The following is a 27,723-nucleotide window of genomic DNA, read 5'->3' as shown; positions in this document are numbered from 1 at the left end:
CATCAGAAAGGAATGATTATATCTGACACTTTATTGTCTCACTCCTCCCATGAATAGGGCAGACTATGAGACCAAATTAGGTACCTTTTCTTTCTTTTCTTCCTTGTCTGCCACTGGGGATACAGAGATGGAACTTCATCTCAGTGGAGATTCCCAAAAGAATAGGGAAGCCCTCCTACCCTCTTACCCGCTGCGATGTGTGTGGAACTCCACCAGGTTGCTGTAGAGATGTTTCTCTGCTTGTAGGGCTTCATTGAGTCGGCTCCGCTCCTCCACCAGCCCCTCCAACACCTGCATCAACTGAGAGAGAAACAAGGGAAGAAATGAAGTTTCAGAGCTGGAAGATCATCTCATCTCATCACTACCTGAGCAATGGGAAAAATGGTCAGGCAGCCTCTGCTAACAGATATCCCGTGACACAAACCCACTGATTCCAATGGCAGCCCAAATTCACTTTTGGACAGCTATTAGTGCTGCTCTTCATCCTGCCAAGCAGAACAAAGTCCAACACTCTTTTTACACATTACTTTAAATAATTTAAATTTTATTTATTTAAATTTTATTTTTTAATTTTAATTAATTTTAAATTATTTAATTTAATTTAAAATTAAATTAAAATTTAATTTTAATTTATTTTAAGCACTTTAAATACTTAAAAGCCAGCATGGCTTTCATGTCTTCTCTTCTCTGGACTTCAAAATCCTTAATCCTTCAGGGAATCCTGTGCGATGATTTCCAGTCCCTCTAATATGTTACACATTAAGTAAGAAAGTTCATGTTTTCCTCAAGTACTCTGAACCTTAAAAAAGGCACTCCCCCCCAAACCCATAAAAAAGGGAAAAAGGTTTTCTTCATCTTCCCAGAAAGTACAAGGTGGCCAAGATAATTATAACTCCCATTATGTCTACCTACCTACTTGGTGGCAACACTTATTGGACTGAAGGCAAAAATGAGTAGGCCCAGCAAGAAAGCACATTGGTATATCCTGTTGGCCTACACATTTAGGGCTCCCTAATTTGGTGAGAATCAACAAAGATATTTAGATCAAAGTATCTTCACTGCCACCAAATGAAAATGGCACAAGCTGGCTACTTCATAATTTATCAGGACCACATCTTTTCCTGAAGTAGTATCAGAAGAGAAATCACTACCTCATGCCTGCGGTTTTCTGTTGTTTCCTGACCCTGTGATTCTGCTGAGGCTACTTTTTCCCGAAGGAGTAAGACTTCTTGGGTCAGACGCTGGACAGCTGGGATATCTTCAGGATCCACGAGCTGCATCTGCAGGTCCTAGCAGCCAAAAAACAGCATCAACTGAAGGAATGGGAGTGTACATTGCCCTTATAACAGTATCCTCTCTGCCCATAGGGGGATGTGAGGCTCCAAAGGAGAGGAAGTCCATATTATAAAGGAAAAAACAACAATTATGATCCCTGTGAAGTACATGACTAGTAGTGCTCTGGATAAAGGTGGTGTCAAAAGCAAAGGAATATGGCAATGGGTTAGGCTGAAGTGATTATAAAGTTTAGGGCTCTGACTATTCCCTGACCCAACTCAAGAGCCTGCACATACCTTTATTAGATCTTCCTTTATTTGCATGTTCCTGGTGAGGGACTCCATGTCAGCAGCTTGAACCTGCAGCTCTTCCTCCTGCACAGCAACCATAGATTGGAGAGCAGAGAGTTCCATCTGGTAAGGAAGAACATTCCAGAGTCAGTGGGCATAGTGGCCACAGTCTATGCTGAGGGCACACAACATCACAATGGAAGACCACTGTTAATGGCTTCCTTCAGGTCACCCTCCTTTTCATCTGCTGTCACATCATCAGTCAATGAAGTGCCTCAGACATTTAGGGGCACACCATGGCAGTTATCCTCTGTAGTGTCATTCTCAAATGGTCTGTCTGGTCTGTTAGCCTTCAACCCCACTCAGCAAATATGGCAGCCAAAACTCAAAACATCTCTGATTACAACAATGCAATGTTGAATGACATCAGCATTCTCTAAATACTTCACATCCACACAGACTTAAAAACAATAGCCGCATTATTTGTTAGCAAATATTTTTATGAAACTCTCCAAAAAGGAAAAAATGAGAGGAACAGGTATAGGTGGAAGGCTTTAAAGGCTAGCTGAGCATTAGTGGAACTTCAACAAAAAGCTAAAACATTCCATAAAACTAGGACCTTTACTAAGGTTAGGAAATTAAAAGAAAAAAACTATACCAAGTAATGAACAACCCCAATCTGCCTTTTACAGCTTCTGAGTCATCATGAACTATTCATTTTATGTGGTAATTTATGGCTTGTGGAACTGAAGTAGGAAAATGAGCAACATTTTCCAACAGTTTCCTATTACCCTAGGGATGTGGTTAGAGTTGAAAGCAATCAGAAGACCAGCCCTCTCTCACTTTACAGATGAGGAAGTGGAGTCCTAAAAGGAAGAAGAGACCTAATTCCTGACTTAACAGCAGAAGCCCCATATCTAGACTCCACAGCCTCTGCCTTTGGTGGGCCAAGTGAAGAAGGAAAACAAATAGTGCTTAAAAAAATTAATATTAGTGTTTGAGGTGACAATTTTAAAGGTAATAAGGAACCAATTTTCAATATAATTCAAATAGAAACTTCTGAAAGAATAGATCAGGGACTGCATTCTTATCTAAAACAGCAACTAAGAAACCATCAGCAATGCTAGTCCTACCTGATGACTTTCTCACTTCTCTAAAATCTATGAGAATAGTCTGCCCAGATTTAGAGATTATCTTTGATCAAAACATGAGAAGGAAGGAGGTTCTCCACAGGTGATTTTCTATAGGAAAGCATGTGTTAATTCACCCGACGAACAAAGGGAATACCAGATTCTGCTGTGCTAATTTAAAAGATTTTTCTTAATTGCGTGTCTCAGATATACATTAAGATAATATGAGATTCTTTGGTAGATCTAAGCACGGGGCTAATTTTGCTTTCTGATCCTCTATCACCATCAGCCAAGGGATACATTGGCTCATTAAAGACATTTGTCTACATCACAAAGAATATCCCAGGCAAAGTCCAGACAGAAGAGTCCTCCCTAGAAATAGTGAGGTGTTGCTCTTGTTTGCAGTCAGCACACTGTCACCCCCATCCAGCTGTGTAACACTACATAAAGATGTAGGTAGACAAAAAAGCTAAGCTGGACCCAGAACAGAGGGGGAAATGTAAGCTAGATGGTATTTTTAAATTATGTAGGGCTTTGAATGATCTCAAGAGCTGCCCTAATATAAAAACCCATTTCTAATACCATTATTCTACTGATTGACCTCGAAAGAATCAGAATTATTGGCTATCCGGTAGGCAATAGAAAGCTATATATGTTGGGTGAAGAAGGTATCACATGTTATAAAAGATAGCCTATGCTCAAGATGTGACAAAGCTGATCAAAGACTGATGATCTTGAGGTTGGGGTGGGGGTGGGGGTGCACGGGGGAGACAGCAGCTAGGTGGCTTAGTGGATTGAGAGCCAGGCCTAGCGACTGGAGGGTTCAAATCTAACCTTGGACCCTGAGAAAGTTACTTAAACCCCATTGCCTAGCCCTTACCATTCTTCTGCCTTGAAACCAATACACAGTATTGAATCTAAGACAGAAAAGTAAAGGTTTAAAAGAAAGAGAGAGAAAGAAAAGGAAAAGGAGGCAAGTCAAAGTAACAAAGCAGAAGAAAGAAATACAAATGATATTCTGCTGTACTGAAATATTAAAAAGAACTATAATTGCTCTAACATGTTCAAGAGCCTATGGAACATATATGGGAAGAGTCATGGACAAGAACACGGGATGAATGGGCAAAGATAGACTGTAACCTCTGTTGTGGATCTAAAGACCTTGACATTTTCCCCAACTCTAAACTAGTCTCCATTCATCTCCCAAAGTGACTTTCCTAAAGCATCAGTTTGAACATGCCATCCCCATATTCCAAAGTCTCTTTACTCTCCTTAGTATCAAATATAAACTCCTCGGGTGATGGTTCATCACACCCTGGACCCTGATTGTTCTCTCAGTCTTTTCCCAAAATTCACTTCCCCACATGCTTGTCTTTACACTTTACATTCTTATTTTTCTGCTAAACTTCAGCCCAATATCCTTTAATTGCCCATTGGCCATCTCTACTTGAATACTGCCAAGTCATGATGATTCTACTTCCAAACCGTGTGTATATGTTTCCTTCCTTCCACTCATAGAGCTGTCATCCCAGTTCAAAGCCCATCATTTCTTGCCTGGGCTATCATAATAGTCTCTTTGGGGGTCTCCCTGCCTAAAATCTCTCCCCTCTCCAATCTAATCTCTACATAACTGTCAAAATTTGTATTTCTTAAAAAAGACATCTTAGGGGGCAGCTAGGTAGCTCAGTGGATTGAGAGCCACGCCTAGAGACAGGAGGTCCTAGGTTCAAATCTGACTCAGTCACTTCCCAGCTATGTGACCCTGGGCAAGTCATTTAACCCCCATTGCCTAGGCCCTTACCACTCTTCTGCCTTGGAGCCAGTACACAGTATTGACTCCAAGACGGAAGGTAAGGGTTTAAAAATAAATTAATTAATTAAAATTAAAATTAAAAAGGACATTTTGAATCACTACTGATCAAAAACCTTTAGTGGCTTCTTACTGCTCACTTACCCAAAATGCCAGCTCCTTACACTGGCATTTAAATTCCTTCACAACATGGCACCAGCTTACTTTCCACATTATTTCTGTTCCTACACAGGATGTTGACACCAAACTGGTTTCTATCTCATTTCCTATAACTCAATATTCTATCACTGCAAAGGCAGCCTCCCATGCCCACAACATTTTTAATCTTGAGCTTCTTTCCAAGCTCAGCTCAGGTGCTGCTGGCTTCTTATAGGATGCTTTTCTTGATCCCTGAGTTGTTAGCGGTCTCTCCCCCTCCTCTAATTATTTCTAATTTCCTTCTCTCTTCTTGTGTGATATCTCCCAGTAAAAGAAGCAGTATGAAGGTATTAAATGTTTTTGGTTTTTGTCCTTATATATCTGGCAGCTGGCAGAACGTGCTGCCCTCTGACCATTTTCACATGGTTGTGAGGACCAAATAAAACAATAGCTGTTTACTGAATTGTTGAAATGGAAGTATGAACCAATAGGGAAAAGTTGCTATTCCCAAAAAAAGATGAAAAATAATTTAATTTCTGCTCTACAGTTCCAACTTTTAACTTGTGCCATAGTAATATCATAATAGGTGGTAAACAGTTACCAAGTCCTTCATTTTTGTAAATGATTTTTTTACTTTATGTTGATTTTTTAAACAATGATTTATATTTGAAACAATCATCACTGAGTAATTTTAATGATTCCAACTGTATAAAAAGAGATAGCTCAGGCTTAGAGATGGGAGGTCCTGGGTTCAAATCTGACCTTAGACACTTCCCAGCTGTGTGACCCTGGGAAATTCACTTAACCCCAGTTGCCTAGCCCTTACCACTCTTCTGCCTTGGAACCAATACATAATATAGATTCTAAAGTAGAAGGTAAGGGTTAAAAAAAAAGCAATGGCTCATGGTGGTAATTTGTAATACAGTTTACCTTCCTTTCCCCAAACTAACTAACTTAGGATACCTGGATTGAAGGGACAAATGTGCTAAAACAAACAAATAGGCTTTGAAAAAAGTACTTTGGAAATTAATGCTGCCCACAATACTTACCCGACTTTCTCTTTCTTTTCTTGTTATGAGTTCAAGTTCCTCTTTGGCATGAATCAGTTCCTTTTCCAGTTCTGCAGTTGTCTCCATGACTCCTATAAATAAACACAGAATACTTATAGAGGTTTAATCACAATTAAAACCTGTCATAGTATATTCAATCCTTGCTGTTTATCCCAGTGTATAATAACCTATAATAACCACCAACCTCTAAAAGTCTATGCCCATCTTTCAAATAAGTAATATAAACACAGCCTATTCACTATTATTTTTCTAGGTCTCTGACAGGTAAGAAAACCCAGCATTGTTTCTAGTTCATCTGAAGTGTTTCATGATAGTCAAATATTGTCAATCAGTGAGACATTACAAATTGTCAAAAACAAAATTTTGGCCTACCCAATAGTGTGAAATCACGCCCTGTTACACTAAACCCATAACCTGACTTGTCTCTATACCACATTATACAACATGGCAATTTTCTGGTTCTGGAATTAACTGGATGTCATCCTTGAAATGTCCCTTCATATTTGCAGCTTTTCTGTATTAAAAAAAATGCCTGGACTGTAGGATAGATTGAGCATTGTAACACAAATTTCTGCTCCCACTAGGCATGGGATCAAAGCTGTCTCTAATGGGCTTTGGAATTCAGAGGCTCGAAACTTTGGGGATATATCCTGAGGTAAGTGACTTGCATTCCTTCTGTCCTCTACCCCTAAAATTTTTTTAAAAAGTGAAATAGTTAAAATGACTATTAAGGGGGCAGCTGGGAGGCTCAGTAGATAGCCAGGCTTGGAGACAGGAGGTCCTGAGTTCAAATGTGACCTCAAACACTTCCCTAGCTGTGTAACCCTGGGAAAGTCACTTAACCCCCACTGCCTAGCTCTTACTGTTCTTCTGCCTTGGAATTAATGCACAGTGTTAATTCTAAGGCAGAAGATAAAGATTTTTTTTTTTTTTGTAAAAACTTGTTAACAAGTACTTCCTTGAAAGGAAAAAGAAGATTTGGGGGTAATGTGGAAAGGAGTGATTCCATGTGGACTATTCGGGTAGAACGAAGAAATGAAAGGTCTTGGCCAAATGTGCTATTATTATAGCTGTAGGAAAGGGGCAGTGATAGGTGATACTTGCCTGACTGAGCCACAGTTGTGCTGGCATTGCCTTTGGCAGTCACTGAAGTGGGTTCGTCTTTGATGTTTCCTTGAATCGATTGCTAAGAAGAAGGAAAGAAAGGGCGTTTGGGAAACATCTGGTGTCTATGAAATCCTCCATAGGAAAGATTATTAGCAAGAAAAACTGATCTAGACCTTGAAAAGTCATAAGAACTTGCCATAATCTAAGATTAACGTGTTCTTATCCTTGGGAGCACAATTTAGGAATAAATGAACCAAAAGAATATGAAATGTCGGGGTGCAATGCAGCATTGGACAGGCTGCTCCTCATGATGGCGGCTGGTGAATGTGGCCCCTCTGGGGCAATGGAACAACATGATAGGCCCTCAGGGCCCCCCAGTGCTCCATGTTTACTATCCCGTTTGATCCTCACAACAAACAACCCTGTGTGGAAGGACTATTACCAAGTTTTTCCCTCCGATGATCTGGCGCAGGGTCTGCACCTCCGTGCCTCTTTCCATCAGGGCCTGCACCATCTTCCCCACAGCCACCTGATAAAAGGAACATGCAACAGCGTAACATTAGAAAGAAACTCCAGATGTGGCCATCGGAGTTGTATCTCTCTGGCTCAAAGGCAAGCTGACGAGGCCCTCAGGGACTCCTACTTGTAAGAGTGAACTTGTCCAACAAGCCGAGAACACTGACTTCAGCATTAAAAGGGAAGCCAGAGGGACGCCTGCTCACTACTGGAAGCTGAGCCAATATCAAGGGAAAGAGTATGGAAGCTCATCCTTCTTGTGAGTACCATTTATTTCCTATTGAGATGCTTGTTACTCTTCTTGTAGTTAAGTGGAGAGATGTTCCTTTGTACTAGGGCTATCCAGAAGAAATCAATCATCAGATCAAATGATCAGGAGAGCTTAACAAGCACAACACAACAAAAGCCAGTCTGTGTTTGGGTCATCATGGTTTTATAAAGCTGATAATGGTACTAAAGGAAAAGCCAGAGAATTGCTTCTAGTCTGAATGAACCACAGAAATGATCTTTATTTTCTAGGAGCACCAAGAAGAAATTAAATTATAATGACCTAGGTTTGGCTCTGAAGAAGAAACAAGAAAACATGCCTCTCTCTCTCTCTCTCTCTCTCTCTCTCTCTCTCTCTCTCTCTTCCTTATACACAGACTGTTAGATGTGGCTGCGATTAGTTACTTTGGTTAAATTGTTTTTTATTTAAATTGACTTATTTAATTCATTATTTAAATTATTTAAAATTGAATTACTCCTTAGGACAGGCTGAGGAAAGGAGATAATGTAGATATAAGATAACAATACATTAAAAAAAAATTAGAATTAGAATTACTCAAGTTGTAAGTTAATGGAAAACCAGCAGGTTATAATCAATGCATTAGTCCTCATAGTAGTTATAGTAACAAGTATGCATGTATGTATATATATATATATATAATGTATATGAATATAGAGTATATATAACTATAGCACATAACTACATAGTGTATATAACTTACACAGTATCTATGCAGTCTGTAACTATATAGTATCTATGTAGTATATAACTAGTATATATAACTATATAACTACATAGTATATATATATTATGTAACTATATAGTATATATAAAATATATGAAATATATACATGGTATGTAACGTTATAGTATACATAACTACATAATATATAACTATATAGTATATAACTACATTTTATATATAGAGAGAGTATGTAACTCTGTAGTATGTAACTATCTATAATAGTTATAGTAGCCAGTCTCTGTGGAAATTTCCATCGCTTTCCCTTTCTTTTTTGGACAAGAACCTAAGACCTTCTCAGAACCTTCAAAAGAGGAGAGAAGATACTTCACATAACACTGAAGCATGAGATTTGGGCTATTTGAGGATCTGGACAATAACTACTTTGGCTTTAGTTTATAACCCGTGTGTGTATGCCTCAGTATGATCTCTAGAGAATCCTTGGGTTCCTACTTTGGTTTCATTCTTTCAGACAGAATAATCTCAGTTTATTTTTATAATCACATAGAAATTATTAATGACTCTCTAGGGAGGGAAATACTGCTTGTTATGAGTGGTTATGTATATAAGTATCTTATAATAATGTTGAGCTATTCAGAGAGAATGGTGCACTCCATGTGGTGAGTCTGGATCAGGCCTTACTTGGCTCTCCTTCTCCCTGGTGCTCATAGCCTGGAGCAGGTCCTGAATCTCTATCTCATGCTGCAGAGCCTGCTTATTTCGGTCACTCAGAAGGTCCTGCAGCATCCTTTCTTTCCGCTGTAAACGCAGGCACAACTCTTCAGTAACTTCACTCTGCCCTGGTCCTAGCTTGCAAAGCAATGTTGCACTAAGATCCTGAGGGAAAAGTCAGAGAATACATTTTGAAAAGGAGAGGAAGACAGTGGTGTCCTCCTTCATCTATCCCTTCTATGATGGTCAGCTATAAAGGCTTGTAGATTTCTGGTCTATGGAAGATTCAGAAATTACTGGCCACTTGAATTAGGAAGATCATATGTTGAATTTATATAAGGAATGTTTAGAATGACAACTTACAAATCAGTCTGGGAAATAGTTATTGATTGTTAGTTAGCAGAAAATGATTATTTATTTTCTGCTAATGAACATCCAAGAGAGCAGAAATTGCTTTAAAATGAGAAAAAAGGACATGCACACTGTACCCAATAGCCTATGTGTGTGTGTGTGTGTGTGTGTGTGTGTGTGTGGTTCTTTTGTCTAGCAGTTCCATGAAAAATACAGATGTCATCATCAGTTCTCATGTTACTCCTATAAAGGAGATAAACTATCATCCCACCCGTTCTAGGCAGAAGGAAGGAATACAGACATGGCTAAATTCAGTGACATGTCTAGTCATTCAGTGATATAGATAGAAACCAACAAATAAGTTCACCAACTTCATCCTAACACACCACTGGCAGAATCATGGGAGACCCCAAGAAATGGCCTGCCTGTTTGCCAAGATCTCACTAACTACAAAGTCTTGCCTCCACTTCCTTGTTTCTGTCATGTAGAGAGGTCTGTAGCTGCTGGATGATGCCCTCTTGCTCCTTCTGCCAGTGGTTGAATTTCTTCTTCATTTCTTCTTCCAACCACTGAAGGTTTTGGCAGGTAACTGATAACTGTTCCAGTTCTAAGCCTTTAGCCTGCAGAAGACTCTCCATACTCTATGGCCATAGAAAGAAAGTGAATGCCAGAAATCAAGGAGTCGTTTTTCAATGATATGACAAAATTATAGGTTAGATTTCTTCTTTAATTTATGGTAAACAAAATTCAGCTTTTGCTAAGGGTGGGTTCTACTTTTCACACATTTTTTCTCAAGATGAAAAATTCTGCATTCTAACCCCAAATGCTTGAACTGATAGCACCAGAAATTCTTAACCCCAATGATTAAGATTCTGATGAAAGCATAAAATGTCAATAATGTGCAGCCAGGGTTTGAGAAGGAAAGTGGGCTGGAACCCAAAGGATGACAAGTCTTTTAAGAAGTTGAAATGTTAAAGCCTCAAACATCTGGGAGGAAATTACAGACTAAATGTCAATATTTTAGCCAACTCAAGACTAGTAGACTGCTTCAATGCAGTATTATCACATACAACATGCCATCAGAAGAACATAGAGTTTGTTCCTCCCAGAAGACAAGTGACTACTACCTTGTTCTTCATATGACTGGGAAACAGGTAAGGCTAATGCTTTGATTATAAAAAAAACTAGAGGCAAGGAGCAGTGCTTTATATTAGCAGAAGGGGGAAATCTTTGAGGGAGTGCCTGGGCTTGATGCCTACCTGAATGGTGGCTTCATTAGAAGATAAGACACAGCGGAGTCTTTCTAAGTCATGGTCTCGTTCTCTTACAGCAAGATGAAGTTGATGTAGCTCTTTTTCCTTTTCTTCTAAGGCACAAAATTTCTCATCGATGGCCCGCTGCCAGGAAACAGTGGGGAAGGACATAAGCACTTATGAAGCCCTATGCCAAGCACTTCAAAAATGTTACCTGATTTAAAAATGATATAAAAGTGGAAGGTTTCAGGAAAAAATCCTGGACCTCCATGAGAATCAGTGCCCAGTAATGTCTGAAGTGAGGAAGAGGGGGCCACCTTCTTAACTCTACATCTCCCAACATTAAAAACCTTCTACACAGTCGTTAGGAAGTTCTCCATCACAGCCTTTCTTGTAAATGGAACCAAATTACATCTGATTTACCTCTAAAGCAACATCTCTATCTTGGATTCGATGTCGAAGTTTCTCAAGCATCATTTCATTGGCCTCAAGGCTTTTCTCAGAGTTGTTCTGATGTTGCATGAGTTCTCGATATTCCTAGTGAGACCCAGAAAGAATTTTCCATAGTTATTCGTTGGCAAAGATAGCAAGACGATCAAGGTTATACCATAAGTCTTCAGCTTTTACAAGGAGATGCAAATTGGCTCTTATATTTCTTTCTCCCTGATTCTTAGTAATAATACCAACTAACCCTTTGAAGACCAGCAGCCTAAAAAAACTGCTGTTGTTCAATCATTTCAGTCATGTCTAACTCTTTGCAACCCCATTTGGGGTTTTCTTGGCAAAGGCACTGTATTGGTTTGCCATTTCCTTGCCCTGCTTGTTTTAGAGATGAGGAAACTGAGATAAACAGGGTTAATTGGCTTGTCTGGATCCCACACTAGGAAATATCTGAGGCTGGATTTGAACTCAGGTCTTCCCAACTTCAGGTCTGGTGCTCTATCCACAGTATCACCTACCTGCCTGAGGAAAATGACCTGCTAACAAAAGGATGGGACCAAAGTGGCTGAAAACATTAGGCTGTCCTATACTTACCTTGGGTCCTACGGGGGTAAAGGGGGTAAACCCGGGAGTAGAAAGATAATAAGTGGGCACAATCTTCACCATGGACAATCAGTAGAGCCTCCTCTACTGAGGACTAGAGAACACAGACAGGTGCTTTCCGCTTATTCCTGAACTGCTCAGGCAGGTCCTGGTGTGCTCCGTGCAGTCCAGAACTCCTGGGACCTCAACTTCCCATGAAACTGAAGTATCAAGTTCCTCATATTACACGGGTTAGACGATCCTATTCTCAAGGGTTGTTTCCACTCTACCTGTATTTACCTAGTGGCTCTGCAGTCTGGAAATTGAATTTTTTAATGAAGTTCAAGGCATTTTATTGCTTCAGCCTTAGAAGACAGATGCATCGAGGAAGAAAAGTTTTGGAGATACTCCTAACTTTCTAATGTCTAAGCTCTGGATATTTAAATCACATGGAACACCCATGCTCTCCTCCAAAGCATCCCTTGTGTCTGCAAACAGAATATTAGGCTGGACAAATCTACTGAAGCCCTGCAACATGCCATGTGATGAGCAGTCACGGCAAACCTAGCATGGGATATGATGACCTCTAATGTAAAATAGTCGTTTCAGACAGAATCAGACCTTTTTCTACATCTATAGACATGGCACTTATTCGCAGGTCCTGCTTTCCCCTTCACTGTTTACTTACTCTAATTCTTATTTGTATTTGGAAGATGCCATGTGCCATAGGGCAGAGCTGGCCTCTATGTCAGGCAGTCATGGGTTTGGGCTTAAGTTCCACCCTGGCCCATCCTGACCAAGTTACCTGGGCAATTACTCAAGCTCCCCCTGCCCTGTCTAAGCTCTTTCTAAGGTGATCAGCTGCGGAGCTACTCCCAGTCTGTAGTGGGCCAGGCGGCTTCCTTCTTCCAGGGGTCACCTATTGTACACAGGCCTGGCTACCAAAACTCATGGCCGTGGAAGTCTTAAGGCTTTTCCAGGCCTGCTGGTGGTGTTTCCTCAGCAGGCCGGCAACCTTCTTAAGAGAAGGCCCTGGATCTCCTAGTTTACAGATAGTACCTGCTTGCGGCAAGCTCAATTCAGAGTTCTAGATAGAAGAACTCAAATAGGGGTGACAAGCCTCTGAAATCGGAAGTCTCAGTGATCAGTAAGAGGAATTTAAGGCCATGACCCAACTCTAATGTTCATTTGACTCCTCTGACCTGCAGAAGCTGGTCTTTCTGATGCAGGTTGTAGGTCAGACACTGAATCTTCTGCTCTTGGGCCTGGGAATCGCGGTACTTTGTGCTTTCCAGCATGTGAAGCTGCTTGGTCCTACTGCGCAAATCTTCCTGTAGCTGCTGCAGTGTTCTTCGCAATTCCTGAAGTCAAACACAGAACCTTTGTCAGCAAAATCTCCCCTCACATCCCTAGTGAAAGCTGGCTTCTCAAAAGTGTCAGATTTCCCCTGAATGAACACCTACATGTCTTCTACATGTGAGGCAGTATGCTAGGCCTCAGGGGAGCAAGATTAATCACTTACCGAGCTCCTACTAAGTGCCAGGCCCTGTGCTAAGCACTTTACAAATATTCTCTCATTCCATCCTTACAATAGCTCTGGAGGGAGGTACTACCACTATCCCAATTTTACGTTTTGTTTTTTTTTTAGTTTTGTATACAATTATGTGTTCATTTATTTTATACTTACAAAAAGACTCACCCACCCCTTGTCCCTTCCCACAAAAGAAGATCTGCTTTACAAACATTTAGAAATTAAAAGCCAAATGAGGACAGGTTAGTTTTAGTACAATTATTGAGCAATGTAAGTATTAGAATCAGAGTTGAGCCAGACATTGGTTCAGTGCCCCCCCCCCCCCCCCCCCATCTAAGGCCAGAGTTGAACTCAGGTTTTCCTGACCCGAGGCCTGCTTTATCCACTGTGCCACCTACCCCAAGGGAGCTTACAATCAATTAGATGCCATAAAACATGTATACAAATATATATGTTTTAGAGTGTTCAAATACAAAATGGCAGCTACATAATACACAAAAGCTATAGCACACAATATACATCTGAAACGTACAAAGTATCATGAGAAAAGGAAGATGGAATAAAAAAGGGAAAGGAAGAGATTTCTGCCAGTGGGAAGTGGCATTTGAGCTGGTCCCTAAAGGATGGATAGGATGTCCATAGAGAACTCCTGGGCAGGAGAGTGTTCCAGGCCAGGAGAGGATGAGGAAGGCACTGAGGTTTGATTTGGCTCAAGTGCAGACCGCGTGAAGGAAAGTGTTTTCACGGCACATGCCACACTGGATGCCAACAGCTCGGCATCAGTCCGGAAGCGCTGCTCTTGAAGCAAAGCTAGCCAGGAAGGATTTTGTGATGGTGATAATGATGGCTGAGGTGATAGATATCTCTTCGTTAAGATCCATCATGTACCTCGGAAAGGCTGCCTCCCCCTCAGGCAATGATGATGAGGCAAGAAACAAATCACACAGGCTAGCTCAAAGCTTAGGTTTAGCAGCGAATATCTGGGTAACTCAGAAATGGGAATCTGTCAAAAACTTTCAATGTATTTCTTATCCTCAAAAGGCTTGTGAAATGAGGATGCTTACTCCTCTAATCCTCCTAGAAAGCTGGTGAGGACTAACTAACCCAGCCCAACATAGCTCTCAAATTTTTAGGTCGGACCATTTAAAATTTTAAGATTAAACTATATTCTGATAAAACCTGGTCAAGAAAACAATATCCTTCCAAGAACTAATGAAAAAAGTAAGAACCCTCCCTGAGGGGCAACTAGGCAGCTCAGTGATTAGTGTGCCAGGCCTGGAGTTGGGAGGACTTGAGTTCAAATTTGGCCTTGGACACTTTTCTGAGTTATGTGACCCTGGGCAAGTCACTTAACCCCATTTACCTACCCTTTGCCCTCTGCCTTAGAGTTGTTACTAAAATAGAAAGGGTTAAAAAAAAAAAACAACCCTCTCCCTGACTCTTAACTCTGGTTTCAATAGGTTTTTCTGAGTTAACATTTCTGCATGTCTTCTGACCTCTGTCAGAGCTCAAATATAGGTTGAAACATTTTTTAGAATAAATTGCAGCAGAAATCTTCAAAATGTTTCATCTTTAAAACTTAATTGGCTGCTGGGTCTGTACCCCAAAGAGATAATGGACAAAAAGACTTGTACAAGAATATTCATAGCTGCGCTCTTTGTTTTGGCCAAAAACTGGAAAACAAGGGGATGCCCATCAATTGGGGAATGACTGAGCAAATTGTGGTATATGTTGGTGATGGAATACTATTGTGCTAAAAGGAATAATAAAGTGGAGGAATTCCATGGAGACTGGAACAACCTCCAGGAAGTGATGCAGAGCGAGAGGAGTAGAACCAGGAGAACATTGTACACAGAGACTAATACACTGTGGTATAATCGAACGTAATGGACTTCTCCATTAGGGGCGGTGTAATGTCCCTGAACAATCTGCAGGGATCTAGGAGAAAAAACACTATGCATAAGCATAGGATAAACTATGGGAATAGAAACACCGAGGAAAAGCAACTGCCTGACTACAGCGGTTGAGGGGACATGACAGAGGAGAGACTGTAAACGAAACTCTAATACAAATATTAACAACATGGAAATGGGTTCGAATGAAGAACACATGTGACACCCAGTGGAATCACGCGTCGGCTATGGGGGTGGGGGGGGAGGAAAAGAAAATGATCTTTGTCTTTAATGATTAATGCTTGGAAATGATCAAATAAAATATTATTTTAAAAAAACTTAATTGGGGGATGCAGCTAGGTGGCTCAGTGGATAGAGGTAGGCCTGGAAATGGGAGGTCCTGGGTTTAAATTTGGTCTCAGATATTTCCTAGCTGTGTGACCCTGAGTAAGTCACTTAACCCCTATAGCCTCGTCCTTTTCACTCCTCTGTCCTGGAACCAGTACATAGTATTAATTCTAAGCCAGAAGGTAAGGATTTTTTAAAAAATTAATTTTGGTTAAGATTCTCAAGAAAATAACTTCAGGCTACAAAATATGTTTTGATTTCAAATTAAAATGCATACATAGTGGACTCTTAGGAAAATAGCATGACAAAGGTACTTTCCAACCAAGAAGTTTGTTGCTTGGTTGACTCTAGTTATGAAATCTCAAATAAAGGCTTTCTGAGTTACCAAGACAAGGTTGATGGGCCAAAGGTGCTTATAAATCACAAATAGAACAAAACTGAGTCCTAGGAAGCCGTGGCAGAGGGCAAAGTTTATTCCTGCTGCCCCAGCCCGATTAATGATTTACCTGATTGTGCGTCCATGCAGCTTCCTTCTGCTGCTCCACCTGCAGAGCTGCAGCCTCAATGAACTGAAGGTTCCGCTTGGCATCTTCCAGGAGCCGCTCCTTCCGCTGTGCTGCTCTCTGAAACTTCTGAACCTCCAGCTGGCTGCAGAACAAGGCATTCTGGAGCTCCAGCAGGGCCACCTGCTGCTGAGCTAGGGAGGCATCTTCTGGGGTCTGACAAGAGGAAAGAAACATCTAACAATGAGGCCTGAGCCAATGACTGGGCTAGAAAACCAACAAAATGCAAATGGCGCCAGTAAACTGGCTGCCCAAGTAATGCTCATTTACCTGAAGCTGTCCGAGCTGGCTTTGGTGCAGCATGCCTTGAAGCTTGGCCATAGTTTCGTTCTGACCTTCGATTACTTGGTACAGCTCTTCAGTCTGAAAGATTATAAAGGAGCAGCTAAACCTGAGGCCTACAACCTCCCTGACCATGGTGAAGAACAACCAAGTCTTTGTCATGGTAGAAAATACTTAGTACAGGGGCAGTACCGCAGCTCAATGGATAGAGAGCCAGGCCTCGAGGCATGAGATCCTGGGGTTAAATCTGGACTCAGATACTTCCTGACCCTAGGCAAGTCACTTAACCCTTTTTGGGGTCTAGTCCTTAATGCTCTCCTGCCTTGGAATCAATACTCGGTATTGATTCTAAGACAGGAGGGTATTTAGCTCTGTTTCTTGCTACAAGAAAAATCAGTGTCTACAATTAGAGAAGGAAAACATACTTTCCCACTTCAATAGACTCAATTAAAAGTTCTTACAACCCATGGTATATGGAACTATGATAGATGTTGAGGGATAAAAGCTTAGGTAAGAAGGCTTATGCTCATAAAGCTTAAAGTCTAGTAGAGGAAATGGTAAATAAAGCTACTCAGTCATCTAGCACTTCTACTATGTGCCGGGCACTATGCTAAATGCTAAATACAAAGAGAAGCAAAAGACCTGGCCTGATCTCAAGAAGCTCACAGGAAGCTGTGTGACCCTGGCCAAGTCCCTTGACCCCCATTGCCTAGCCCTTACCACTCTTCTGCCTTGGAGCCAATACACAGTAGTGACTCCAAGATGGAAGGTAAGGGTTTAAAATAAAAATAAATAAATAAATAAAAAGAAGAAGCAGCTCACAGGATAATGGGGGAGAAAAATGCAAAAGACTATGTACAAACAAGTTACAGACAGGATAAACTGGAAATAATCAATAGAGGGAAGGCATCAGAATTAAGGAGGCCTGGACAGACTTCTACATCTTCCCTGTAGAAGATGGGATTTTAGCTGGGACTTGAAGAAAGCTAGGGAAGCCAGGAGGCAGAGCTGAGGCAGGAGAACATGCGAGGCACCAGCCAGTGAATATATCTGAAGTCTAGAGACTGAGTGTCTCATGTAAGAAAGAGCCAGGAGGCCAGCATCACACTGGATCAAAGAGTAGGTGTGGGAAGAAGGCATAAAGAGCCTAGAAAGGTAGGAAAGGGGCCAGGTTCTGAAGGACTTGAAAAACCAAATGGAAGATACAAGATATAAATCAATCACACAGAATACTAGATAAGCTTATTAGAAATATGGCATGTAAAGTCTGGAGTTAAGAACAAGAGGGAGGGATTATTAATTAGGGTAGCTCAGGACAGATTTGATGGAAGGGGTATTTGGCTGAGCTTTAAATGACAGGAAGGAATTCAAGAGGCAAAGAGGGTGGGGGGAGGACAGTCTGAGTAAAAGCAGAGGACTTAATGGGTAACAAAATGAAAAAAAAAATTAGACTAATCTCAGATTATAGAATGGCAGCCTGAGCAGTATTCTGTAAGGAGCCCCTGAAGAAACAACCAGACTGTTGTCAAGAGCAGCCAAATCAAATTCTAACAGCCATCTTGGGTTTTATTTTTATTTGGGGGTTTTATTTTCTTTTAACTAGAAATGGGTCCCTCCTAGATACTGATTTGATATCATTAAGTTAGGACCATTCCTTAGGAAATCTCTTACCTCGCTCTCCCTGCTTTTCAAAGATTGACTAAGGTTCTGAATGGTACAATCGTGCCTCTGTGATGTTTCCTGGGCAGATTTTAGTTGACAGCTCATTTCATTCAGTTTCTCTTGTAGAATCTGTACTTGGCAAAGAACAAAGATTTGATGGTCAGAAATGGTCTTTCCCAAAGCTTGGGATGTCATTGAGATTCTCAGGAAATAGAGACCAAGGGCCCAGTCCCCTGTTATTTCTCTATGCAGTAAACCTGTAAGTGAATCAGCAGAAGTAGACAGGACAAATAGGAGGTACTTGCCTTCTTTAGAAGGAGACAAAGAGTCAAACCAGAGCCAAGAAACCCCCCGAATTTTAGGTTAAATGTTAGTTCTAAGCATAGACCTTAATAACATAAAAAATTATGGACAAACTATAATCCCAAGAGAAATAAAGATGAAAAGAAAATAATTTGGTCAGGGGAAGTATTCCCTAAGAAGAAAAGGGAGTAAAAATCCTCCAGTAGCTGAAAACTACTTAGGCAGATCTCATAGAAATGATTAGTTGAACCCGACAAGCATATTCAGGTTTCACGGGGATCCAACATTTATTGGCCTTCAGTCACTGTATATCCAAGTTTACTAAGGATGAAGCCATACCTTGTTGGCAGTTTCTGATTGCTCAATTTTGTCTTGAAGTTCTGCCAAGTGAGAATCAGACACACATTGTTGGGTCATGGTGGCCTCATCTGAATTCGGTTCCTGTTGTTGGAGTGGCTCTTCAATAATATTCTAAAAGAAATGAAAATGTCAAAGAGCAGTCAAATCAAACTCTAACAATTATCTTGGGTCTTATTTTTCACAAGATTGCTAGAAAAGAAATGGTCCCTTTTCAGAGACACTGATTTGATATCACTATATCAAATCAACTTAGTCTGGAGTTTGATAAGCTTTTTCTTTCTTAAACCCTTACCTTCTATCTTAGGATCAATATTAAGTATAAGTTCCAGGACAGAAGAGCTATAAGGGCTAGGCAACTGGGGTTAAATGACTTGCTCAGGGTCACACTGCTAGGAAGTGTCTGAGTCCAGATTTGAACCCAGGACCTCCTATTTTATGCCTGGTTCTTTATCCTTTGAGACACCAGGCTGCCCGTAATAGTTGTTTGTTTTTTTTTAAGGATGACTAAAAACTAGTTTGTTTTCTTGTAATGATGAATTCAAAAGTCATGAATGAACAATTGTCAGAATAGTGTTTATAGTGAGGACAAGGTATTACTTTTACCTTCTATCAAGTATGTCCCTTAAAATGTGCCACTTAAAAGACAGATTTATAACATATAAACTAGAAAGATAATGAAGATTATAGGAAGTCTGAAATGTCACTTATGTTCACAATTGTGAAAGTGAAGTTATCGATAAGGGGTATGTAGAAATGCTAATAAACTACTTACTTATGTTCAAAGGGGTTAAGATATAAATCATGACTGATTAAGGTTCTCAAAATTCTGGAAAACCTAGTGAGAGTCAAGTCATCTGTATTGTTACTCATGGAGAAAAGATTTAGTGGACTTAGAAATCAGAGGATCACAGTTTTAGTGAGTTAAATGAATTCAAAATGGAAGTCTTGGGTTTAATGGAATAATTAATTATCTAAAAAAAATCAAGTAAAATTTTAGATCATATAACTGGCAAACTTGTGGAAATTTGGAATTACATGTAATTGGTAAAATATCTTTATAATAAAATAAAATTTAAAAATTAAGTAAAATGCAAATTTCACAAGATAAAACTGCCAGAGTAATATAAACCCCTTCCTAAGAGCAATTAACTACTCAAAAAAAGGAAAAAAAAACTACTCAGATTCTTGAAGCATAAATTAAAGCCTATCCCACTTCACAGAGCTAATTCAGCTAATGGATACTCAATAAATATTAGCTGATAGTTGTCTTCAAAAGTAACTCAGGCATTCATGGACTATAAGCATTGATCCTTTGATATATTAAGTTTATATTCTGACTTTAAAGACAACAAAGACAAACTGGGGGAAGAAGAGGGGACTCAGGACTATAGAGTTCGGAAGCTCCCATCAAGAAACTCTTGTTAAGGGGGCAGTTGGGTGGCTCAGTGGATTGAGAGTCAGACCCAGAGATGGGAGATCCTCTAGGTTCAAATCTGGCTTCAGATACTTCTTAGCTTTGTGACCCTGGGCAAGTCACTTAACCCCCATTGCCTAGCCCTTACCATTCTTCTGCCTTGGAACCAATACCCAATATTGATTCTAAGATGTAAGGGTTTAAAAACAAAAAACAAAAAACCTCTTGTTAAATATTTCATCTCCAAGTAGTTCATAATCTCCTATGGAAATCAGGTAAGGACCAAAGAATACCACTTTCAGTTGCAAATAGGGAAAAGGGAGACAAAAGACATAACAGCAAGTAACCTGATAAATCTGTAGTAAACTTGGGAAGATAAACCATACCTTCTGATTTCTAGTTGAACTCAATTCAATAAAAACTCTGTCTCTATAGACAAATGAGAGTGAAACATACAAGCTTAATCTGGTTTTTTTTTTTCCTTAAGAAAAATCCTTCTATCTTAGAATCTAATTGGTTTTGGTTCTAAAACAGAAGAGCAATATGGAATAGGCAATGGGGGTTAAGTGACTTGCCCTGGGGGCAAACAGCTAGGAAGTGTCTGAGGCCAGATTTGGCTTAATTTGTTTTCAACTTTTCTTCTATGTAGCCAGAAAGAAAAAAAAAAGATGTGAAAAGCATGGTGGGTGTAAAAACATGAATTTTAATCACAAGCCCATCCATTAAGAGTTTGGGGCTGTGAAAGAAGGATCTAATGCATTTGTTCTGTTATCCCCAGTAACTATAACTAACAAAGAATAGAATGTAACAACATGAATTACAAGGAATCACTTCTCTACTGAAAGCAACATAAAAGCTAATTTTGCAACTTTTTGGCCAGATGGTTCTCTCTAAAGATCAGATTTGTAGCAGTGATTCACATTATACTCAGGCTAGAAATGAACTAATTTCAAAAGTCAAGGAATTGGAGCAGCTACAGGTGACAAACTACATTGGAACTGAGAGAGAGATTTCTTATTGAGAGTTCCCATGGCAATGACTCACAGCTCTGATAAAAAAAAAAATCTTACATTGAAGATATCTTTAAGCTTTAAATCCCTAGGTATCAGAAAAATGTCCCATTCTTCTCTATCCCCTTTTTAAAAATGGGCTGGAGGCAGTTAGTGGTTCCATGAATAGAGAGCCAAGCCAGGAGAAGGGAGATCCAGGATTCAAATCTTACCCTGTCATTGCCTAACTGTGAGACTCAAGGCAAGTCCCCTCCTAATTGCCTAGCTCTTACCACTCTTCTGCCTTGAAACTGATACTTAATATCAATTCTAAGACAAAAAGGGTTATGAAATTTTTTTAAGGCCCGTGAACTTGTATTTTTATAATGTTGATGACTATTTCGATATGTTCAAGGATCAAATTTTTATTACTTGAGAGAGATATGAAAGTTTTAGCAAATCTGCCATCTACAATACTTTGGTTCAACAAAACTTAGAAACTCTGAGATTTACAGAGTTGCTAAAATGCCTTTGGAGTGATAATGCAATTTTTAAATGAAATCACTTAACCCAGAGGTGGAATCACTATTCCAGCTTTAGAAAGCAAAACCACTTCCTGTCTTGGTTGCTAGCAAAACGCCAGCAATTCAATCCAACGCAAAGGCTGCAACATTACTAATGTTACACAGATTCTTCTAGTTAAGCAGTACTTTGCTAGGCATTGCTTCAAGTTCTCAAAATTATAAGGCTCAGATCTCGTGCTGTAATTTACAATTCAGGCCATTGATGAATGGAAAATGAACAATTACATGGTAGTAGAAAATTAAAGTTTTTGTCCTGAACTCCTGGATGGCCCTTTTGACTCTTATCAACTTCCAAAGGGAGATTGTAACAAGCCAACTGCTCCAACAAAGGAGAGAGTCAGTTCAGTCACTACAAGGTTTACTGCAGAGATCAGAAACATCTCCTCTAGTCTGTAGTTATCTGAAATGGGAAAAGGGCCAGATGTACTAGCATCCTGGAAGAGGTTTAGGGGAGAAAGCATATCCCCAGGGCCTTTCTTAGTTCAAAATCAGACAAAGAAGAAAAGAGGACCCTGAATAAAATATGGCTTCAATATGTTAACAGCCTTGAATTCTTGGGTGAAAACAACAGAAAGAATGGAACTGATTCATAGAAAGTAAAGGAATTGATGAGTAGAAACATTAGGATAATATTTTTAATACAGAAAATCAGCTATGAAGAGAAACTCCCTGAGAGCAGTGTTTATGAACAAAGACTGGTAGTCCCCTGGCAAGGGTGGAATTAAACAAAGGACTCAAAGGGAAAATTCCATTTCTTTTGTCTTTTTTTCCAAATTCTAAAGCAGGTGTTAGCAAAATAAAATTTACAGGTCTTTCTTTACTCACTAATGCCCTATTTGTGTAAGGGGCCAGAAAAGTCAATAAGAGAAATGCCTCTCCAACCCAGCCTCTCTTTCTCTGTTCCACTCAGCTATAGCACTCTTGCTAAGGACGTCTAGTAAAATCAACAATAGAACCAGTTTCCAAAATGGATAACAGCCAAGTGATTTTTATTTAGGAATAATACCATAAATGCCACTTATCTTGTGATAAAATCTATTTCCCATTTTTTTGCAAATTTGGGAATAATAAATTAGCTTCTAAAATTCTCCTCTTTCATTTGGCCATGATGCTCTCTTACAAACAATAGGGAGGCACAATGATACAGTGGTCTAAGCAGAGGTGTGAATGAAATAGGAAACCTGAGCCCCAAATTCCCCCTTGGCTATGAAATTTAGCTATGTGACTTGGGAACAATCTGATTTATCTTCTCATCTATAAAATGAAGATTTGGACCAGATCATCTCTAAGATCCTTTTCACATTCTTATAAATTCTGATTCAGTTAAGGAGATGGTAGCTAGTAAGAAGGTCAACCACAATGGCCAAGTATTCAAACATTGCTTTTCATATCCTGAACCTTTGGTAAATATGGGCCAAGAGGTGATTCTGAAGACATATATTAAAACATGTCTAATACTACCAATTTTTAATTTACAGAACCCCCCCAAAACACTTTTCTTCTGTAGCTTTAGTTATACTGAAAGGACTCTAAGATTCCTCTCACACCTTTAAGGAAATATTTCAGCCAATGTAGTAGAGAAGGAAAAGCTTGATGCTAGGAACTGGAAGATCTAGTTTTTAGAGGTGACCCTAGGGTAAGTCACAATTTTTCTAGGGGATTCAGTGTCTTCATTTGTAAAATAAAAGGGTTAGACTAGATCATATGCTATCTTCCAGCTCAAAAAACCGAGCAGATTGATTGAAAGTGAAAGCAAAACTTTGTGTTGAGCTGTTTTTAATCATTGTTCTCCTGCCCTATTATCCATCTATGAAATGAAACATTCCACCTGGGCAAGTATTACTTCTACAGAATATTGACATGAAAACACTAAGCTTTATTTGCAATGATGCTTAGCCAAAGAGATGGCTGATATGACCATAGATTCAGCAAGGATGCTTCCTAAATGTCTCTAAGCCATAGCTCCCTTATATGTAAAATGGAGGAAATATTATTTGAATAACCTATCTCTATATCTATAAACTATCAAGTGCTACACAAACATGAGCAAAACAGTATCATTATTAATATTTACATCCAAAAGCATATAAACAGAATAAGCATAAAAGAAAAAGATCCTGGTTTTAAGCATAATAATGGACTTTTTTTTAAATGTAAGAAAATTAAAAATAGTACTAAATCTTGTTATTTGATGTATTTTTTCCAAAGAGTTTTCTCATATACAAGTACAGTATATATTTTTCTTCTTTCTTCTGAGAAGATATTACTTTGGATACAATTCTGATACTAGGAAAATTTTAATTTGGCTTCCCTGAGTTGCTTTAAGTTTTCAATCAATAAAGTTCATGTTCTTGCTTCTGTTGGCTCCTAGCACGCTAATATAATTCTTAAGTATTCACTCTAGTTGACAATGTGTGTGCCTATGTCGTTGCTGAATACGATAGTTTCTAAAGTACTGAAGAAAACTATAGGCATCTAGTGTTTATGGTTTCTATAGAGACAAAAAACAGCAACTCTCTACTCTCTGAGACCAGATGCATTAAAACCAATTGCCTCTCTTAAGTCATTAAGTGAAATCAAAACACTAATTGGTGTAGTTCTGCCACAAGATAAGCATGTAAACCCCAGCTTGGTGAAAATATACCCATAATAGATGCACCTGGGATTGATGGCTGTGAGTGGCTTTCGCCTAAATGCTTTAAGTAACATCTTATTTTAATCCCCAAGATCTTAAAAAAAAAAAAGACTCAGGGGGGGATAAAACAAACCATCTTGAATAAGAGCCCTCAAATGATCCCATTAATTACAATAAAGACAGAAGATGAGCAAAAGCATTTTTCTGGGATAGCACTTTACTAATTAATGGATTTGCCTGAAACCTTCCCATCTGTTGCAGTCTCTTTGGGAGCACCTGAACATAGAAAGATTTACTGTTCCAGGCTAGTCTGGGGGAAAGAAAAAACTAATCCTCCTGCTGACAATCAAGTTAAAAAGTTAGAAGAGGAAGAGGAAAATAAGAAAGAGCTGGTATTAGAGCAAAGGCTGCTTTCCTTCTTAAAGGCAAGTTTCCCCAAGAACATAGTTTTGGCTCAATCTTTTGCCTAAAAAAATTAGTGGGGGGGGGGTGAGGGGTGGGAGAACTAATGCTGCACACAGAATGAAAAAAGCAATGGATTAACCTACACACACACCCACAAACAAAAGTGGCAAAAGAGAAATGAGAGAACAAAAGTCAAGGAAAGATGTAGTTAGAATGCCTTAAAAACCTTAGAAATACTATTTAACTTTGAATATCCACTAATTAGATACCATGCTGAAAGTCTGTAGCCAGCTAGCTGTGTAATCTGATAAAACTGAAGTACTAGAGTATTACATATCATATACCTGGAACCGGAGTGGCAAATAGTCCTCACAGAGATCATCCCACAGCTCCTGTAGGTCAGATATCTCCAGGGAATAGCCCACAGGTGTCTTGGAAAGGGGTTTCACAGGCCTGTTTAAGAAACTGGGACTAGTTCCATCTGCCATGAGATGGCCAAGCTTATTTCCAGGTGGACTGGATTTCACTGGTATAGGAAGCTTGCTCCCTCGGGGACTCTGGATTGGCTTATAGTCAAAACCTTTAATCATGCTAAGGGCTAGTTCCAGCTTGTGACCACACATGTACTGGGTAGTCTGATCATCTGAACAGCAATCACATTTTGTGAGTTCTTTAGTGCTTCTCTCAGTTTCCTCATCTTTTTGTTGTGAAAGGCTGGCCTGTACAGGAGCATCCAAAGATTCCACAGAAGAACCAGGGGTCCCCTCCTCCATGCTTTCCCCATCTGTTTGTACCTTTGTGCTTGGTAAGTCTGATGGCCCAACCTCTGACAGGGCTGGTTCTTCAGTACATATACTGGTGGACCACCTGGTAGAAAGCCCACCGGAGATGCTTCTGGCCACCTTTCGAGGTACCTTACAAATGGCTTCATAGTCAGAATCAGCAACCCTTAAAGCAGCACAGCCTCTACACCTTCTGGGCCTGTTTCCAGGGCCCTCAGAAGTGTGACAGCTGTGCAAGTCTTGAGTCTGGTCCTCATTTTCCGCCCAGGACTCAAACCCAGAGTATGCAAAATCTTCCTGAAGTAGTGCAGAATATCTGACATCAGGTAAACTGGAAATATCCACAGTCCCATTCCCCACTTTGGCCTCAGTGCTGGGGTCGTCATTATTCTTCCTGTACATGCTGGCGATGCAGAATTTGAGGCGATCCTTCTCAAGCAGCAGTTTTTGTAAGCGTTCAATGGAGAGGGCTTCAATCCTGGCGATGACAGTGTCAAAGCGATAGATTCGGTCCAGCATGAAAGCGCACTTGCTGCAGGCAAACTCTCCTTTGCCATCTCGAGAGACATCCTTTCCCAGTACGTGGGACAAGAGCACCTGGAGGTTGAGCTTTGTGGTGGTGTGGAAAATCCAGCGACGCTGGTTGCCGCAAAGCTCTCGGGCACAGATCCTGCAGATTTCCTTCATCTTTTCTCCTGGCTGTGCTGGGATTGTATGGGATGGGATGAAAATAAGGTAGAGTGGGATGGAGTAAAGATGTGATAAGGGAGGATGGGTGAAAAATGATGAGAAGGGATGGGATCAGGTGGGTTAGGATGGAGCAAAATGGGATGGGATAAGGTGGGATGGGAGGCGGTCAATCACTGGGGGTGGCTTCGGGGCGCGATCGCCTGCATTCCATGCCCGTGTGCCCCGCTCTCCCGGCTGGCACACACCTGTACCTCTACCTGGGCGCGTCCTCCCGCGAGTGCGCGCGCACGCTCCGCTCTGGGTACCACTGGCAGGGAGCGCGCGTCCCCGCCCCTCACAGACCCCACCGTCCACCGGCGGGAGACTTAAGGGGATGCCAAGCGACCACGGCGCCGGCCTCCTTCTGAACCGATCATCCTGGCTTCGGCCATCTAGCCACGGGCACAGCGACCTGATCTCTTCTTCTTCTAGCTGCAGCCACCGCAACCGCCTCCGCTCAGGGCCGATGTAGCCTTCGCCGGCGCAGCAGCCTCCACTAACGTTCCAGCTCAGAGATTGAGGATCAGATTTCAAGATGGCGCCAGCAACTCCTGCGCCTGCGGGAACCGCATAGCGCCTCTGGGAATTGTAGTCCAAGGGACTGGTGTCCCTCTCTTAACGCTCTTCGGAGACGGCTCTTTGGCAACGGTCACGGAGAAGGCTGGGGGTGAGGCCGATGTGCCTTGCTAGCTCGGGGCTCCGCAGAGGAAGGGCCCCCGATTCTGCAAGCCGACTCTCTCGGAGCTGTTAGCTGTTAGTCGGCTAGTGAATCCTCCTGCGCAAGGGACGGGGGGAGGAGAGAAAGAACTCCTCCTCTACCTCCTCCCCTTTCTCCTCCTTCCCGGCCGCAGGGACAGCGAGTGCCACGTACCCTGATGCAAGCTGGCAGCGCCATCCTCCGCCTCCTCCTCCTCTTTCTTTCCCTCCCTCCTCTTCTCAGTCTGTGCCAAAGCATCATTTTAGAGAGCTGACAGCATGCGCATCATGAAACGCTCCCCATAGATTCGAGATCTCTTTCTAGTGTGCAGGAATCTCCTCCCACCTCACCTGATGTTACTCAGAACAAACTATCCAGGAAAAAGGAAAACAGAGAACTTCTGAAGTGTGGGGATTGAAAAAAGTAACGCAACCCAATGGGACTAGAAAACTGCCCGAATGGAAATAGCCTGTTTCCAAGTATTTGGCAAAGGGGCAAAGCACGACAGAAAACTTTCATGCAATCAAGGGAGAGTTCTGATTGAATGAGAATGGGTCCGTAATGAATTTTTTTTTTTAAATAGCATTTATATAGCCTTAAAGAACACAAAGATCAATGACACATGTAAAACCCAGTGGAATTGCTCATTGGCTACGGGAGGGGGATAAGAGGAGGGGAGAGAAAGAACATGAATCATGTAACCATGGAAAAATATTCTAAATTAATTAAGTAATTTTTCAAATAAAAAAAACACAAAGCGTTTACATACTTTATCACATTTGATTGTTTTGTCACAAAACCCTGAATGGGCCAATGAGCCCAATCTAGGGCACTCAAGTAGGCAAATCCTCTTTTAGAAACAAGGAGACTTCTGGAGGAGAAGACATTCTCTTTTGGGATCA

The 27,723-nt window shown here is 40.6% G+C and overlaps 1 protein-coding gene across 25 annotated transcripts in view; it reads right to left on the bottom strand.

Moving 5' to 3' along the window:
* LOC100617812 (myomegalin) overlaps positions 1–27,723 on the bottom strand; it is a 312,633-nt gene that overhangs the window by 85,212 nt on the left and 199,698 nt on the right. For 16 of the 25 annotated variants that reach the window (XM_056819272.1, XM_007485320.3, XM_056819284.1 and 13 more), the window contains 15 exons: positions 18,566–18,697; positions 17,933–18,052; positions 16,250–16,342; positions 15,923–16,135; positions 12,848–13,006; positions 11,046–11,159; positions 10,629–10,766; positions 9,831–10,010; positions 8,989–9,183; positions 7,263–7,349; positions 6,818–6,899; positions 5,693–5,784; positions 1,572–1,688; positions 1,152–1,289; positions 188–300 (listed from right to left, as the gene is read on the bottom strand). In XM_056819272.1, coding sequence (XP_056675250.1) covers positions 188–300; positions 1,152–1,289; positions 1,572–1,688; positions 5,693–5,784; positions 6,818–6,899; positions 7,263–7,349; positions 8,989–9,183; positions 9,831–10,010; positions 10,629–10,766; positions 11,046–11,159; positions 12,848–13,006; positions 15,923–16,135; positions 16,250–16,342; positions 17,933–18,052; positions 18,566–18,697 — 1,973 coding nt within the window. Of the gene's footprint in view, positions 1–187; positions 301–1,151; positions 1,290–1,571; positions 1,689–5,692; positions 5,785–6,817; positions 6,900–7,262; positions 7,350–8,988; positions 9,184–9,830; positions 10,011–10,628; positions 10,767–11,045; positions 11,160–12,847; positions 13,007–15,922; positions 16,136–16,249; positions 16,343–17,932; positions 18,053–18,565; positions 18,698–24,957; positions 27,053–27,723 lie in introns of those variants that run through there. The other 9 variants (XM_007485311.3, XM_007485312.3, XM_007485307.3 and 6 more) reach the window with 1 other exon arrangement.

Source organism: Monodelphis domestica, chromosome 2, assembly GCF_027887165.1.
Source record: "Monodelphis domestica isolate mMonDom1 chromosome 2, mMonDom1.pri, whole genome shotgun sequence".
In the NCBI taxonomy this organism is placed as follows: Eukaryota; Metazoa; Chordata; class Mammalia; order Didelphimorphia; family Didelphidae; genus Monodelphis; species Monodelphis domestica.
Note: the sequence above shows the minus strand (reverse complement) of the source record. Positions and strands in the feature narration are given on the sequence as shown.